The sequence below is a fragment of the Bombina bombina genome, chromosome 6 (assembly GCF_027579735.1).
Source record: "Bombina bombina isolate aBomBom1 chromosome 6, aBomBom1.pri, whole genome shotgun sequence".
Classification (NCBI taxonomy): Eukaryota; Metazoa; Chordata; class Amphibia; order Anura; family Bombinatoridae; genus Bombina; species Bombina bombina.
Genome location: NC_069504.1, coordinates 267,848,322 through 267,864,492, shown reverse-complemented (window position 1 = coordinate 267,864,492; position 16,171 = coordinate 267,848,322). Strand labels below are relative to the sequence as shown.

Below are 16,171 nucleotides of genomic sequence, written 5' to 3'. Positions count from 1 at the left end.
AGAGCGGTATGCCGTGGTGAGCTGCCAGCTTTGAGCGAAGCAACACTTGGAGTTTGGATCCTTATGTGAGCACTATACTTGGTGCATTGGAGTTCATTCTGCAAACAGATCGACTTGGAGAAGAAAACTAAAGCGACTCTGGAAAAGACAAGAAGAGAAGGGCGCCCACAGGTGTAGTTGACAGAGGGACCCGGATGTCTATACCCGGCGTTCTCCTACATCTCTGATAGTGCCTAATACTTACACATTCTTGTTCTAGATCATGAAGTTACAAGTTCAAGTAGTTGCAGTCGACAGAGGGATTTGTTTACTTATTTAAAATCCTCCTGCATATCCGCTTGTTTGCCCAGCTGCTTGCTTACTTTTTTCGCTTCTGTTTGCTGCATTGCATGTCTCCTTGTGTGCCGCTTGACTTTTGCTTACAATTACATGCTTTGACTCACTGAATGACTCTATCGCTTTACTTTTTACAGCTCATTCTTTATAGCTCTAACAGAACTTACAACCTGGTCAGTTAATGCATATTACTGGAACAGTTAAGTCAGCAACTTTGGGACTTTGCATATCATCGTTATAGTGGCTGCTCACTGTAGCTATTATCTTACCATATATTTTGATATAAGTATCGTTTGTTGTTGAATTGCATTATACTGTGTACATATATCTTATATTGCATATATGAGAATACTCGGCTAACACAGTTTACTAAAACTTTTGTCTGTGTTATTAATCTGCTGGTTTTTCATATATTCCATATATAAATTAGTGTGGATTATTTGTATATGCTATATGTACTTATTCTGTTGGTTCCTTCATCACTAGCGTTACTCAGCCACTTGGACCGGTCCAATTTTAGTGCAGCACATATATGCACTTTTTTAACCTTTTAGGTACAGGTTGTTTATGTATTTCTATCTGTTAATTTTTTTGCTGAATTGGCACCCGGCGAGCAGGGCCGGCTCAACCATGGGACCAAGTGGGTCCAAGGGACCCAGGCAGCACTTGACAAGGGGCAGCACTTCAGTGACTTAGCCACTGTCAGACTCAGACCATTATATACAAAGACACAAAATCGGTTAAGGGTGACATTAAAGGTGGGAAAAGTGCAACTTCCCCCCCACTTATTGCACAATTGTGCATAAGCACTGGTGGCATGCAGGTAGGCAGGCATAGTAAGGACGGCGGCCAGGCTAGTAGGTTGATATATGAATCAATAATGTTACTACTGGAGGGGGATTCATTGCATACTTGGACCCAGGCAGCACAATTTCCTGAGCCGGCCCTGCCGGCGAGGTGCGTGAATTAAAACCTTCTTTCTAAACTGCACATTGTGTTGCTCTGATTATTTTCATTAAAAGAGTGCTGAAATTCCAGTCTTTTAAGAGGCTATATCATAAACCTCTTTTCTTTCTTCTTCATTTTATATGATACAAAGTAAATGGGTCTGCACCGGTTGTTTAGATTCCACTTATATAAATTTGTTTAAAATAAGTGGGTATTAAGTGCTTTGTCACTTGAGCACTTAAAGCAACACTAAATTAGCAATTTTTCCATTCACAACTATTATTTCTTTTATATATATATATATATATATATATATATATATATATACATACACACATACATACACACACACACTGAGTATAAAAAAATAAAATAAAAAAAAGAAGACTATGCACATAAAGGGACATGAAACCCAAAAAAATTATTTCATGATTCAGATAGAGATTGAGAATACAATTTTAACAACTTTCCAATTTACTTCTATTATTTAATTTGCTTCCTTCTCTTGTTATCATTTGCTGAAAGGTTTATCTAGGCAAGTTAATGAGCAGCAGAGAAACTAGGTTCTAGCTGTTGATTGGTGGCTGCATATATATATATATATAAATATATATATATATATATATATATATATATATATATATATATATATATATATATATATATATATATATATATATATAAATATATATATATATGGAATTTGATTGACTCACCCATGTGTTCAGTTAGAAACTAGTAGTGCATTGCTGCTTCTTCAACAAATAATACCAAGAGAATTAAACAGATTAGATAATAGAAGTATATTAGAAAGTTGTTTAAAATTGTATTCTCTATCTGAATCATGACAGAAAAAATGTGGGTTTCATGTCCCTTTAACTAGTGCTACATAGTTCAGATAGTATATTCAATGGAAATGGTGTCAAGTAATTATTTACATACATTAGAAAAATAAGGTAAACACTCCAGCAGTCATTATAGAGTTGTGGAGGTGAGAGGGCAGACTTACATCTCTTCTGTTCTGACAGTGTACAGGCTAGAGAGAACGTTTGCAAAACCAACCAGTGACACTTCTGGAACTCTTGTCTGCAGACTGCAGCTGTAACACGCCCCTCCTCCACAACAACCCGGGAACTGTAGCACATCTCTGAAAGGGGAGGGGGCACAAGTTTTACTTCCCTTTGTTAACCCCACGCTTTGACTAGACAGCGTTTCAGGGACAGGGAAGCAGATAAATAGCCTTGATCTTGTCCGAAATTTTTTAGTCAGCTCAGTGGCCAGCTCAGGGGTGGGGGGCACAGGGGGGGGGGGGGGCAGGGACATTTTTACAGGGGCACTGGCCCCTGTGTAGAACTGCCCCTGCCAGAAGGTATTCATTTAAATTCTATTTTCCCTTCCAGCTATCCCTCGACATGTAGGGCGATCCACCGAGAGGAGCACAAGGGGAGAAATTTGTCAATTACAATCAGGTACCACGACTCACCCAGTATCCCAATACTTATTTGCGGATACAGTGTCATCATCACAATACTTATTTGCGGATACAGTGTCATCATCACAATACTTATTTGTGGATACACTGCTATCATCACAATACTTATTTGAGGATACACATCCTGAATACTTTAATATCTGTGACTGAGTCTATGAACTTTATAACGATCACATCTTGGACTATATAGGCTATAATCTCCATATATAGGTACCTCTCACAATGTTATAATACTTTTTTAGGTTCTTTTTTTTTATCTGGGAGACGTCCCTTTTTTACAATTATTATATGAAATACATTATTAAAGGTCTCATATGTTTTATATAGCTTAGCCTCAGTTTTTATATGTTACCTATAAACCCAGTATTTGCTTTGAATTATTCTACCCAATTGCGGTTTATCTTGTATATATCCATCTGACCTGTGCCTATTAGCGCTGTCACTTTCCTTGTTTTCTACATACCTAATCTGATTAATCTTGGAGGGGATATTTTTAGTGACAGCAGGGTCCCTTTGTTCTTGGGCGCATTTTCCTTAATTTTTTTACCATAAGAATATCTTATACTTGGCAGTTAGCATAATGTTATGGATCTGAAATATATGTCATTTTCATATAAGTGAGATGAAGGAGCAGGGCTGTCCTTTCAAATTGATATGTTGTAGGGACGTTGTAGTGCAAAAATGACGTGCTCTAATTTGTTAGCACTTGTAATTCTTGGACTACCCGCACGCAACTATTTGCGTTTGGTAACTGCAATATAGGTAAACACAAAGTCCCATTTGGGAGCTGAACGCAGTGTAGCTCCTAAGATGAACACTGACAGTGATTGGGGGGTCATATAGCTGCTGCTGCCGATTTCTAAGAAAAAACTGCTGGTACGAAGCACAACTTTATTTATGGTTTAACTCTTTTACTGGGGTTAAACACAGAGTCCCAGAGTAAATAGTGCACAAACTACCTGCTCTAATCAATTAGACTGAGCATGTAATTAGTATATTACATTGTCCTTTTATTATATGAATTTAATAGACACTGTTACACAAGGAATGTATATATAACCAGAATGAACAGTGTTAGCTCTTGCAGTTTAAGGTTAAAAAAAAACTTGTCATATGTATGTGTGATGTGTATGTCACAGGCCTTCCTACAAATGAGCACTGCTGACTCTCTAAGAAGGTGTAGTGTCTGAATACTGGTGCACAGGCCCTCACAGGATATGTGTGTATGCTGCAGAAAAAAGTGCTACCTTTTACTAGAAGCATTTTTGCTAATGGAAGTATATTGCAAAAATGTTTCTATATCAAACTGAAGTGCACCCATTTTTTACCTTTATATCCCTTTAAAGGAACAGTCTTGTAGACCCAGTACTTATTTTGTATTACTTATTGTTACATACCAAACAAGCATCTTGCAACTAGTTCCACATCTATAAGCTTGTAAGACGTACATGAAACTTATAATAATCATAGTTTGTTAGCAGACGAAAATTGCAGCAAAGCTCCGCCCACAGCTTTCTTCTTGTCCAGTTAGCTATTTGCTTGTATGACAGTTTAGCAGTGTATGTTTAATATGTTTTAGAGTGTGTGGGCATGTTTGAGTTTAAATTTAATAGTATCTATTGCAGGGGGCTCATCTTGAAAGTTTTGCCAAAGGGGGGGACCCACTGTGTAAAACTTTGAAAACCTCTGGTCTAGACTGTCCCTTTAAACATGTTTATATAGTCCTCTTCAACATGGATCATATAACTTTTTTAAATGTAGTAAAATGTGGAAAATGGCAACATACAGATGCTTTATCATATATATTATGTGGCCTTTTAAACTTGTTGCCCACCCCATATAAGATATACAGTGGGTATTGAAAATAATTACCCACCTTGAAAATAATCACATTTTGTTGCTTTGCAGCCTGAAATAAAGACAGACACAGTTTTTGTTTATCCATTTGTAATTAATCAGTGCAACTTTCCAAGTGAAAGATATAACACCAACATGTCAGACAAAAATAAAGACAATTCAAAAACAGAATCACTGAGTTGGAAAAAGGATCACCCCTTGTGTCAGTATTTTGTTGAACCACCTTTTGCTTTAATTACAGCTCTTAGTCTGTTGGGATATGTCTCTACTAACTTTGTACATCTAGACTGTGCAATATTTGCTCACTCTTCTTTGCAGAACTGCTCCAGTTCCGTTATATTTGATGGTGACCGTTTGTGGACTGCAGTCTTCAAGTCATGCCACAGATATTCAATGGGGTTTAAGTCTGGGCTCTGACTAGGCCATGCAAGGACATTCACCTTTTTCTCTTTCAACCACTGTGTGGTCATTTTTGCTGTGTGCTTTAGGTCATTGTCATGTTGGAAGGTAAACCTTGTTTCCATTGACAACTTCCTGGCAGAGGCCAGCTGATTTTCCTCAGGAATTTGACAGTATTTTGCCCTATCCATTATTCCTTCTATCCTGACAAGTGCTCCAGTACCTGCTGCAGAGAAACACTCCCATAACAGGATATTACCACCTCCATGCTTTACTGTCGGTATGGTGTTATTTGGATGGGGAGCTGTATTGGATTTCCTCCAGACATATAGTTTGGTGCTGAGGCCAAATAATTCAATTTTAGTCTCATCTGACCAGTGACCATAATACCTTTTTCTATGTGGCCTCAGAATCTTCTAGGTGTCTTATTGCCAGGCTCAGTCGTGACTGCATGTGGCCTTTCTTGAGGAGTGGCTTTTTTCTTGCAACTCTCCCATTAAAGCCACATTTGTGGAGAATTTGTGATATTGTTGTCACATGCACACAATGAACACTCTTTGTCATAAATTCCTGCAACTGCTTCAGAGTTGCTGTGGGCCTCTTGGTAGCCTCTATGACCAGTTTCCTCCTGGCTCTTTCATCCAGTTTGGAGCGACATCCTGACCCAGAGAGGGTCTGTGTTGTACCAAATACCTTCCACTTCTTAATAATAGACTTCACTGTGCTTCTATGCATTGATAAAGCCTTTAATATTTTATTTTATCCATCTCCTGACTTGTGCCTGTCCACAACATTATTCCGGAGATCTTTTAACAGTGCCTTGCCACCCATAGTTGATTGTTTGCTTCAGTTGCATTACCAGGGACTGAGATGATCCAGGAAAGCTCTTTTCATGCTGAGCTAATCAATATGTCCACAGCTGATCACAGTTGAAGGTCAAATGGCTTTGTGTGTGCCGTTGAGAAGGTGATTAGCTACACCTGATTGAGTTTACAAGTAATTTTTAGGAAGGGTGGTCCTTTTTGCAACTCAGTGATTCTGTTTCTGAATTGTCTTTATTTTTGCCTGACATGTTGGTGTTATATCTTTCACTTGGATGTTATAAGTTGCACTAATTACAACTGGATAAACAAAAACTGCCTGTCTTTATTTTTGGCTGCAAAGCAACAAAATGTGATTATTTTTAAGGTGGGTGATTCTTTTCAATACCCACTGTATCACATGAACTTATAAATTATGAGCTTTTACATCTTTATATTATTTTAAACTTTTACACAAACACGATTATGGCATCATTGTTAAACATGCACCTGAAATGAATTATAATATATTTACTATTAGGAAACTAGACGTTAACACTGTTGAGATACATCACAAAGTCTGATACTTCTTCTTAGATATTTTATTAGAGATGTAGATTAAGACAGTGTAAACTGCAAGTGAACAAGGTCAACCTAATGATCATGCCGTCCTAAATTCGTAATATTTCATCGTAGTCTGCTCTTCTATTAGTAATTACTAAGTAGTAACAACTAACATTAGGAACACTACACAGTACACACCACACTTATCATCTATTTGATAGACGTACGCATCACCCAATAATGATGCGGCGTTGGCCACTTCCGTCCAATAGGCTCAAACGTGCGAGGTGACGTTTAGCGGCGCTTGCTTCAGCACTTCCTTTTGCTCGTTGGCAGGGATCGAGGCAGCATGAAGGCATCGGGCACTGTAAGCTTTCCCCGGGAAACCCGGGCTGGGGAAGGTTAACCGTTGTGTGTAGCACCTCAACATGGAGTTTAGGGTTTATTCCCCCCATAATATTTCAGACTATGTGTCTCCATTGGATTTATTGGCTTGATCCTCACTGAGGCCTATATCATGGCGCGGCCATGCGGCTTCACTTATTGCTGGGAGCGCTCACAGTCCCGGCGGGAGGGGGTTTATGGTATGGATAAGAGCCACTTGCAGTCGGGCGACCTTTAAAGCCGGAAACATTTATATGATCACTACACAGCGGGAGGCATATCTTAAATAAAAGTAAAATAAATCGTATCTCGGAGTACTGGCGCTTCTGTTATATAGATACGATTCCCAGCTGGTATCAAATTTATGTAATTTATGTTCATAGCTGCGAGATGTCTGCCCCGTTGTAATAGGTGTTCATGTGAGAGAAGGCTTATGCAGTGTGTTATAGCTTTCCTGGCAACTAAGTTGTTAAATCATGAGAATAAAATTGGGTCAAGTAATGTATTGATATGCAAAATTGTGTAATTTAATTCAGCAGTTTAAATCGGTGCTGAAAATGGTTTATTGCCTTTTTATTTGGTCACTAGTGACCCTTGTAGATGGCTCTCAAACCCTAGGAAAGTTATTCATAGCCACACTACTGTTTGGGAACTCAAACACATAGCTGCTTCTGAGTGGCGAACAGCTGAGTAAAACCATTATATTATGCAGCATACTTGCATAGTCACAAGTCACTTTTTGTTGTGCTAGTTGCAGAACTGCAGGATACACGTTAAAGGGTAACGTAACTCCAAACATTTCTTTCATGATTCAGATACAGAATACAATTTTTTTAAACAACTTTCTCATTTACTTCTATTATCTAATTTGCTTCATTCTCTTGGTATTTGTTTTAGGAGCAGCAAATGAACTATTGGTTTATAATTAAACACATGGGTGAGCCAATGACAATCAGTATATATATGCAGCAACCAATCAGCAGCTAGAACCTAGGTTCTTTGCTGCTCCTGAGCTTACCTAGATAAACCTTTCAGCGAAGGGTAACAAGAAAAGTAAGCAAATTAAATAGAAGTAAATTGGAAAGTTGTTTAAAATGGTTTTCTCTGTCTGAATCATGAGAACATTTTTGGGTTTTGTCCCTTTAATGCAAAACTCAAGTACATTTTATTCTTATTAGAATGTGCCATTAAAAGGGTTATAGTTATAAAAAAAATGCATGTAGTTGTTTAGAGCGTGTAATATCACTAGACCTAGCAATTCTGTGTTTAACACTCTGTTTGCTGATTGGGTCAGGGGCTCCTTATGCTAGGGTTAAATGCAGCATTGCATTGTCACTAGTGATAAAAGCATGTCATTTGGTTGACTTGTCTAAGTTTATTTTAGATTTGGTGGTTTCACATGATGCAATTTTCCAAATGTTAAAGCTAAAATTAAAATTTTGAAACCAGGCATATTGGACTTTTCACCCTTTTTTCAATATTTTAGTGCACATGCATTCCCTTTCATTTCTTTTTTGTCATTAGGTAGAATGCATATATCACAGAACTCGGCTAGTGTTGTCTGCCTATACTGAACCACAGGAGTATCGTTTATTTAGCACATTAACGTGTTAACCAAATGGCAGGATTGTTCACCAAATTTAATTGATCTAAGTTGCTGTTTGTCAGGCGCTCACTTTGAGTCTTAATATTCCTCTATTATAGTACCACTTTAGAAAACCTAACAATTTGTCGCCTTTTATAATGGTAAATCCTAGTGGTTTTTTTTTTTTTAAACTCTAGGATATACCATCACTTTAATATTTTGTCTATAAAGATTACATTTATATTCCAATCCAAATATATTTTATATAAATCATAAAGCTTGTGTAATGTAGGTGTATTGTGACTGATGCAAAAAATTGCACATAAAACCCAAAGATCATTATTGTATTGTGTAATGATCTTGTCTGTTGTGCATATATTAACTAAACCTTGTCGCCTTTCAAGAGCTGGATGTGCCTGTGAAAGTGAAATCAAAGGTTTCACAAGAGAAGTGAATATTAATCTTGGACTAATAAATGTTTTTTAAAACTTAAAAAAGGCAATAGTTTTGTTTGTCTGCCTATACTGAACCACAGGAGTATTGTTTATTTAGCACATTAACATGTTAACCAATTGGCAGGATTGTTCACCAAATTTAATTGATCTAAGTTGCTGTTTGTCAGGCGCTCACTTTGAGTCTTTAATATTCCACTATTATAGTACCACTTTAGAAAACCTAACAATTTGATTGTTCAACCATTTGCTTTAGGAGAAAGATCCACAAATTTGATTGAATATTGGGCGTAGCCTATTTTATTTTATTGTTATAGTGATGTAGAACAATCCCAAAGATGACATGTACCAGATTACAATTGTTATGGTTCTGCACATGCGAAAATAGTAACTTATTCAGTCTGTAAGATAACTAATTATGATCCACAATCACTTTCACTAGCTGAAAATGAATGTAAAAAGTGGTTTATTTATTTTTATTTTTCTCCCTTTGTTTAGCTGAGGGAGTATAAGGTCATTGGGCGCGGTTTGCCCTCGCCTAAGCTTCCTTCTCCCCCTTTGTATCGCATGAGAATTTTCGCACCCAATCATGTGGTTGCCAAGTCCCGGTTCTGGTATTTTATTTCCCAGCTCAGGAAAATAAAGAAGGCCTCTGGAGAAATAGTGTACTGTGGACAGGTGAGTATTTTCTGAAATCAAAATAACAAGGTGTTTTTGTTTTATTGGTCAATTGAGTCAATCTTAAAGTGAAGGAAAATCTTAGCTATGATTTACCAGTGCTATAAATGTGACTTTCTGTTATGAAGTATAGAAAGAAACGCAGACAAAGTATTTATTTGGACGCAAGCTTCTGCTTAAACTGAGTGCCTCTGGCCTCCCTCAGCAATTTCAGATTTTTTTTTTTTTGTTGACAGTTCCACCTCTTAGCCAATAGCCATGCTAGTCGTGCAGTCACATATGGTTAGCATGGCTTTTAACTTAAAGGTGGAAACGTCGCCTCATTGGAGGTAAAATTACTTTTGTTCAGGAGGCGCTTATTTTTGGCAGAAGCTCATGACCAAAAAACACTTGTCTGCATTTTTTTTTATACTTCGAGAGTCTCCTTTTATAATGGTAAATCCTAGTATTTTTTTTTTTTTTAAACACTAGGATATACCATCACTTTAATATTTTGTCTATAAAGATTACATTTATATTCCAATCCAAATATATTTTATATAAATCATAAAGCTTGTGTAATGTAGGTGCATTGTGACTGATGCAAAAAATTGCACATAAAACCCAAAGATCATTATTGTATTGTGTAATGATCTTGTCTGTTGTGCATATATTAACTAAACCTTGTCGCCTTTCAAGAGCTGGATGTGCCTGTGAAAGTGAAATCAAAGGTTTCACAAGAGAAGTGAATATTAATCTTGGACTAATAAATGGTTTTTAAAACTTAAAAAAGGCAATAGTTTTGTCTGTATGTACATTGCTAAACGTTTCTGAAAGAAATTTACACTAACTAGAGAAGTTATCTGGCAAGCGGAATGAGGCATTAGAATGTATATCTAAATGATATTTGGACACTTCTCTTCCAGGTATTTGAGAAATCTCCACTGAAAGTTAAGAACTTTGGTATCTGGCTACGTTATGACTCTCGTAGTGGAACACACAACATGTATAGGGAATACAGAGATTTGACCACCGCTTCTGCTGTAACGCAGTGCTGTAAGTAATTAGTTCTTTTGTTGTACTTTTACATAATTAACAAAATTAGGGGTTGATAAAATGCAAATCGAGAGTTTATGATAACATTATTAAAAACTGCTCATCTACATATACACAAAAAAAATCAGCAGCACTTCTAATACTTTTTGGTTGAAAATGGTCCTATACTTTATTTATATATATATATATATATATATATATCTCTTTACAAGGTAATTTTTTTTACTTAGCAGAAAGTGTTAAAAGTGACGGCGCTGTGTCACCTCCAGGGAACCAAGCTGCCCACGTCTGTGTCAACCTTGTTGCTTTCCCCTCCAAAATAAGAGCTCACAATAGTGTAGCAGATTTCAGACAATGTGGTAGGCACACAAACTGGTTATACTCACGAGATTGCAGTTAAAATAAGTCTCTTATTAAAATCTTCACAAAGGTATCTTTTAGATGCAGCTTCAGGTTTTATTTAAAATACAGCTCAACGTGTTTCGGCTAAAAGAAGCCTTTATCAAGAACATAAAGTTAAAACAATTTCTGGAACAAATCGTTATAGCCTAGCAATATTCACAAATTTATAGTCTCAAAACCCTGTCTTCAAAACACACCCATCCACAGTTGTGCTGAATTCAGCTTACACCAGGGCTGCATCCAATTTCTATATTCTGTCAGGAAGTGTAGAAATATACCAATAAAATTCAGTATGCCAGATGCCTTATTTATATGGTTACACTTCCCACATAAAAAGCTTCCATTCTGAGATCAACAGACCTATAGTGCCTTTGTGTTCTCTTTACATTGATAATATCTCACCAAATCTGGATCAAAAACAATCTGATTTTTGCTTCACAAATGAATGTTTAATAACACGTTTCCAAGCACAAACTATACAGATGATGAACCACAGTAGCTATTGGTACAAGGCAAAAGTTGTGCCACTAATAAATATATAATTGCGATCTGTTAACATCGATATTAAACGTTAAAATCATTATAAAGATGGCGACCAATCTACAAAAATAAACCGATCAAATGTCCTTGTGTCAACCAGTAAAGAAATCGGTAGTCAACGCTTTCTGCTTCTATACACGGTTTGGGAGAACCGGGCTGGCAGCGAGCACCTGAAGGGAAGTGTTAACATTGATTCATACTTTATCCTTTCTAATACGCTAAATTTTTTTTTTACTTAAACAGCTAAAAGTCCATTTTGACTTGTTACAAAGTACCATAAGAAGAATATGCTTGGCCAAACGTTTGTAATCAGCATGATTTAAGATTATAGTAAACCCCAACATTTTATTTTACGATTCAGATAGAACATACAATTTTAAACAACTTTCCAATTTAATTCTATTACATTTTTCTTAATTCTCTTCTCCATTGCTGAAGGGACAGCACTGCACTACAAGGGATACTAAGAGAACGAAGCACATTTAAAAATAAGTGAATTAAAGTGTCTTAAAAATGACATGCTCTATCTGAATCATGCAAGTTTAATTTTGACTTTCCTATCCCTTTTAACTAGACTATTTACATACATCAAGCATTTTCAATGGACAACTGTCAAAATAAGACAATTTCTAAAGGACATTTGTTTTTTAAAGTATTTCAAGGACACTATACTAAGTGTACCTAGCCAATATGCTAACTTGACAATACTCGGAATTATGACACTGTAGGTTTAAAATACAAAGTCAGTAGGTCCTTAGCATCTTTCCTTCAGCTTTGTAGCATAGTGAAGGTAATGGTGCCCGTAAGACCTATAGAGGATGGGCGTACTGCTGTATTGACTTTTTTATGTAAACCTGTAAGGGCAGTGCTTGATATTAGGAATGAGCTGTCCATTGGGCATTAAGTAAGTTATAGTCAAACATTCTCCATCTTGAACAGAAATTATAGTGCAGACTTCACAGGGGCTGAGCCCACTGAATTTATCTAAGCAAAAGGTTTGAGGACATCTGAGATCAGAGATGCTCTTTAGAAAGTAAAGAAGCTCTCGGATAGTTTCACAGGAGTGAAGTTAACAAGAGCATTCAGCATTAATATAAACTGCAGCAAATACAAATTAAACAAATGTTTTCACTACAATCTACCTTGTATTTAGTTCTTGTTTAGTGCACATTACTTTTTTGTTATTGTGAGTCTTGAGCACCTGCATACGGCTGACCAGATAAATTTGCTTCCAAAAAACTTGCAATCTCCTTAAAAGTGAGAATTTTAGTCTAGTTTATAATCATAGTAATTGTAGTACTAATTTGCACACATAACCCAAAGAGCATTATATCATTCTGTAATGTTCTTGTCTGTTGTGCATAAATAAAATTTACCTTGTCGCCTTTCAGAAGTTTTCTATATTCCTGAAAGTGAAATTTAAGGTATCACAATGCTTGTAAATAAGCACTTCTGTAGACTATTTTTTTTATTAAGCCAGTGGTTGATGTTCATTTTATAATAATTAATCCTTAACCTTCTGTATTCAGTTTACAGGGACATGAAGCCCCAATTTTTTTTTTCACGATTCAGAGCCTACAACTTAAAACTATAAAATGTATTTGAGTTTAACACAGTACAGTATGCCTGATTAAAGTGAATGTAAAGTTTCATGAATGAGTGCCAGGTTTTTAAAAATACTATTAAAAACGGGCACTTTAACCCCTTAATGACAGTGGACGTACCAGGTACGTCATAGAATAAACTTCCCTTAATGACAGTTGACGTACCTGGTACGTCCTCTGTTTGAAGTGCTGGAAGCGATCATGATCGCTTCCAGCTGCTTACAAGGGATTGTAGTGATGCCTCAATATTTGTGATAAAAGTAAATTGGAAAATTGTTTAAAATTACATGCCCTATCTGAATCATGAGTTTATTTGGGACTAGACTGTCCCTTTAAAAGCATTTTTGCCAAACTGCTGCTATAGTGCTCATTGTGTACTTCTGAGCCTGCTTTCATGAATCATGAAAAACAGATTAGGGTTTCTTGTTCCATTAAGTGAACAGTGCTTTGATTCCTGTTACCATAAAATGTTTACTTACAGTATTTGATTCACATTCTAGTGAACTTCCATGTGTAAGACTGGCTTATCTGTACAAAAGTTAATTATACTGAAGATAATGCAATATATTTGCTGCTTGCTTTATGCAGATCGTGACATGGGGGCTCGTCATCGTGCTCGTGCTCACGCAATTCAGATCATGAAGGTTGAGGTTATTCCTGCCAACAAGTGTCGTAGACCTGCCATCAAGCAGTTCCACGTAAGTTTATTTTTTTTAAACATTTTTGGGCTAACAAAATATAAAATTAATTATTGACTGGCTACCTCCATTTATAGATTGCATAATTTGTAGCTGAGATATTAAAGGGATATGAAACTGTTCTTTCAGTAAAGCAAATAAAAGTATACATGTGTTAAACGGCAAACCGCTTGTCTTGCCAAAAGAACACTAATGTTGCATTCTGCCCCTTCTGAGTATAGGCAGAACATTACTTCCTGTCTCTCTAGCTTACACTGAATAGTAAACCCTCTCCCTAATCTAGAAGATTAGACATCAAGCTAGATTTCACTTTCTGTAGAGACCCCAGCTCCCTTGTAGGGCTGGAACAGGAAGTAATGGACACTGCACAAATTTAAGTAAAAAAAAAAAAGTTAAATGCTTTTAAAATTATATATACATATTGCAGTGATTTCTGTTAGTGATGGCAAATTTACCAGTGCTACAAATAAAGGACTTTCAGTTATGAAGTATAACATTGTTCATTCTGTAAGATCCTTTATTTGCCTACAATGTATGCTGCGCTTCAAGCATCCCACGGCATAATGCTATTTCCCATGAGGTGACGTTTCCACCTCTTAGCCAATAGCCATGCGGCCCAGTTGGTATTGTGCTGTATTACTAGCACACTATTGACTAACATCACCCCTTTGATAAAATAGCGTTCTTTTAATGGGAGGCCTGAGGTGCTCAGTGAAGCATGCGCTGCAGGCAAATGAAGGAACTTTCAGCATTTAAGATTTACACATCACTTTAAGTTTTGGTTTGTGGGTATATATATATATATATATATATATATATATTTTATTTATTTTTTTAATTAAAGTAAAAATGAAACACTATTTTTTTTTTTTTAAATAGTTGGATTTTTAAGATTTTAATATGCAAGTTTTTTTAGAGAAACCGCTTTATATAAATTTTATTTTATTTCCTCCTTAGGATTCAAAGATCAAATTCCCTCTTCCACACAGAGTTCTGCGTCGCCAGCACAAGCCCCGCTTCACCACCAAGAGACCAAATACATTCTTCTAAAGGAAAAACTTTCCTTGTTCTGTGGTCTAATAAACTTCTTATTTGGACATTTGTCTGTTTTTTAATGGAGTTCTTCTAAAACAGGGTTGTACAGCATTTATTGGAAGCTGGTGCTAGGCTACTTGGTTGTTTACGGTATGTGAGGAAGGGAAAGTACAGGATCCATTGACTTGCTTGTGCTGACTCAGGACTATTTAAAAATTAAAGTAATGTCTACACCAAAAAAGGCAGCTAGATGTCACCCCATATTAAGGAGGTGATATTACACCATTTATCACATTCCAATAATTATGAAATAACCCATTCCCCAATATACCATATAGGTAGTTATTCCATACCTGGGCATTTTCATAGGTTTATTTGACAGGGGGCTTTGATCTAACTTTATGAACATGTTCTAATATATAAGGAAGAAAGCAATGCATGACACACAGAATATATTGTAAATGTAATAAAATATGTATGCGGAGACCGATGAGTCTTAGTTCCAGCAGACTTGCTGGTTTCCTCTTTTTAAAAATATTATGCTGGGCGGGTTGGAAGTTTTACTGGAATTTGAAAATGGTTAGGGAAGGTTTCACCAATGACCTATTTAGGGGTGAAGATGTTGAGGCTTCAATGGGGGTGGGGGGAGATAAGAAATATGGTCACTGTCTTAAATGAAATACATGGACATATGGGAAATGTTTCTCTGGTTCAGTTGGTTTAAAATCATATGGGAAATGTTTCTCTGGTTCAGTTTGTTTACTATCAGATAAGCCTTGTGTTAACCAATTATAATTTTAAAGTATTTGATGTAGACTTGAATTGTTGCAGAACCACTGATGAAATGGTCTCTGAAAGAGATGAGCATCACAAGTATAAATTTCTAGGATTCCTTTTCATAATCTAGCTCTTAAGTTGGTTAGAAATTAGATGCCTAGTTGCATTTGTCTTACATGATACTAGTTTGTCATGAAAGGAAGTATTTTTTTTTTTTTTTAATAGAAAACACTGAGCTTGAAAGAAAAGAGTTTATAATTTTAGCTAGGTTAAAGTAGGTCTTTTAAGACGGAAATTGCAGGAATTATTCCTGTTGTAAACTGATTCAATTACCAGCGGAGATGGCAGAATGACACATATGCCTTGAAATAATCCAAATCCAAAACCTGCACTGGCTTTTCCATACTAAATGTAGTCATTTGAGGCTTTTTAGGGCCCAATATTTTTCCACAATGTGTTGATCTTTGTGTAAAGCTATTTAAAAAATTTTTTTATGAAATTGACCATGGTGAAAGTCTGCTTGAGTCTGGAGATTTGTCATATGAATTAATTTAGGAGTAGTGAAGTGTTTTCTGAGGGCAGAAA

The 16,171-nt window shown here is 36.3% G+C and overlaps 1 protein-coding gene and 3 non-coding genes across 4 annotated transcripts; all 4 read left to right on the top strand.

Annotated features, from left to right (window-relative positions):
- Nucleotides 1-6,668: 6,668 nt before the first annotated feature.
- On the top strand, nucleotides 6,669-14,871 carry RPL18A (ribosomal protein L18a). The gene is made up of 5 exons (XM_053716838.1): nucleotides 6,669-6,763; nucleotides 9,316-9,495; nucleotides 10,401-10,530; nucleotides 13,665-13,774; nucleotides 14,732-14,871. Exons 1-5 carry the CDS (start codon nucleotides 6,746-6,748, stop codon nucleotides 14,822-14,824), a joined length of 531 nt encoding a protein of 176 aa, XP_053572813.1. The 5' UTR covers nucleotides 6,669-6,745; the 3' UTR covers nucleotides 14,825-14,871.
- On the top strand, nucleotides 8,681-8,812 carry LOC128665365 (small nucleolar RNA SNORA68). The gene has a single exon (XR_008403123.1). It is a non-coding gene; the product is annotated as a small nucleolar RNA SNORA68 (small nucleolar RNA).
- Nucleotides 10,085-10,216, top strand: LOC128665364 (small nucleolar RNA SNORA68). The gene has a single exon (XR_008403122.1). It is a non-coding gene; the product is annotated as a small nucleolar RNA SNORA68 (small nucleolar RNA).
- Nucleotides 12,776-12,907, top strand: LOC128665366 (small nucleolar RNA SNORA68). Its single transcript, XR_008403124.1, has one exon. It is a non-coding gene; the product is annotated as a small nucleolar RNA SNORA68 (small nucleolar RNA).
- Nucleotides 14,872-16,171: the final 1,300 nt, after the last annotated feature.

Coding starts and splice junctions, on each gene's coding strand:
- RPL18A (XM_053716838.1), top strand. Junction 10,531..13,664: donor TTCTGCTGTAACGCAGTGCT/GTAAGTAATTAG, acceptor TGCTTTATGCAG/ATCGTGACATGGGGGCTCGT. Junction 13,775..14,731: donor CTGCCATCAAGCAGTTCCAC/GTAAGTTTATTT, acceptor TTTCCTCCTTAG/GATTCAAAGATCAAATTCCC.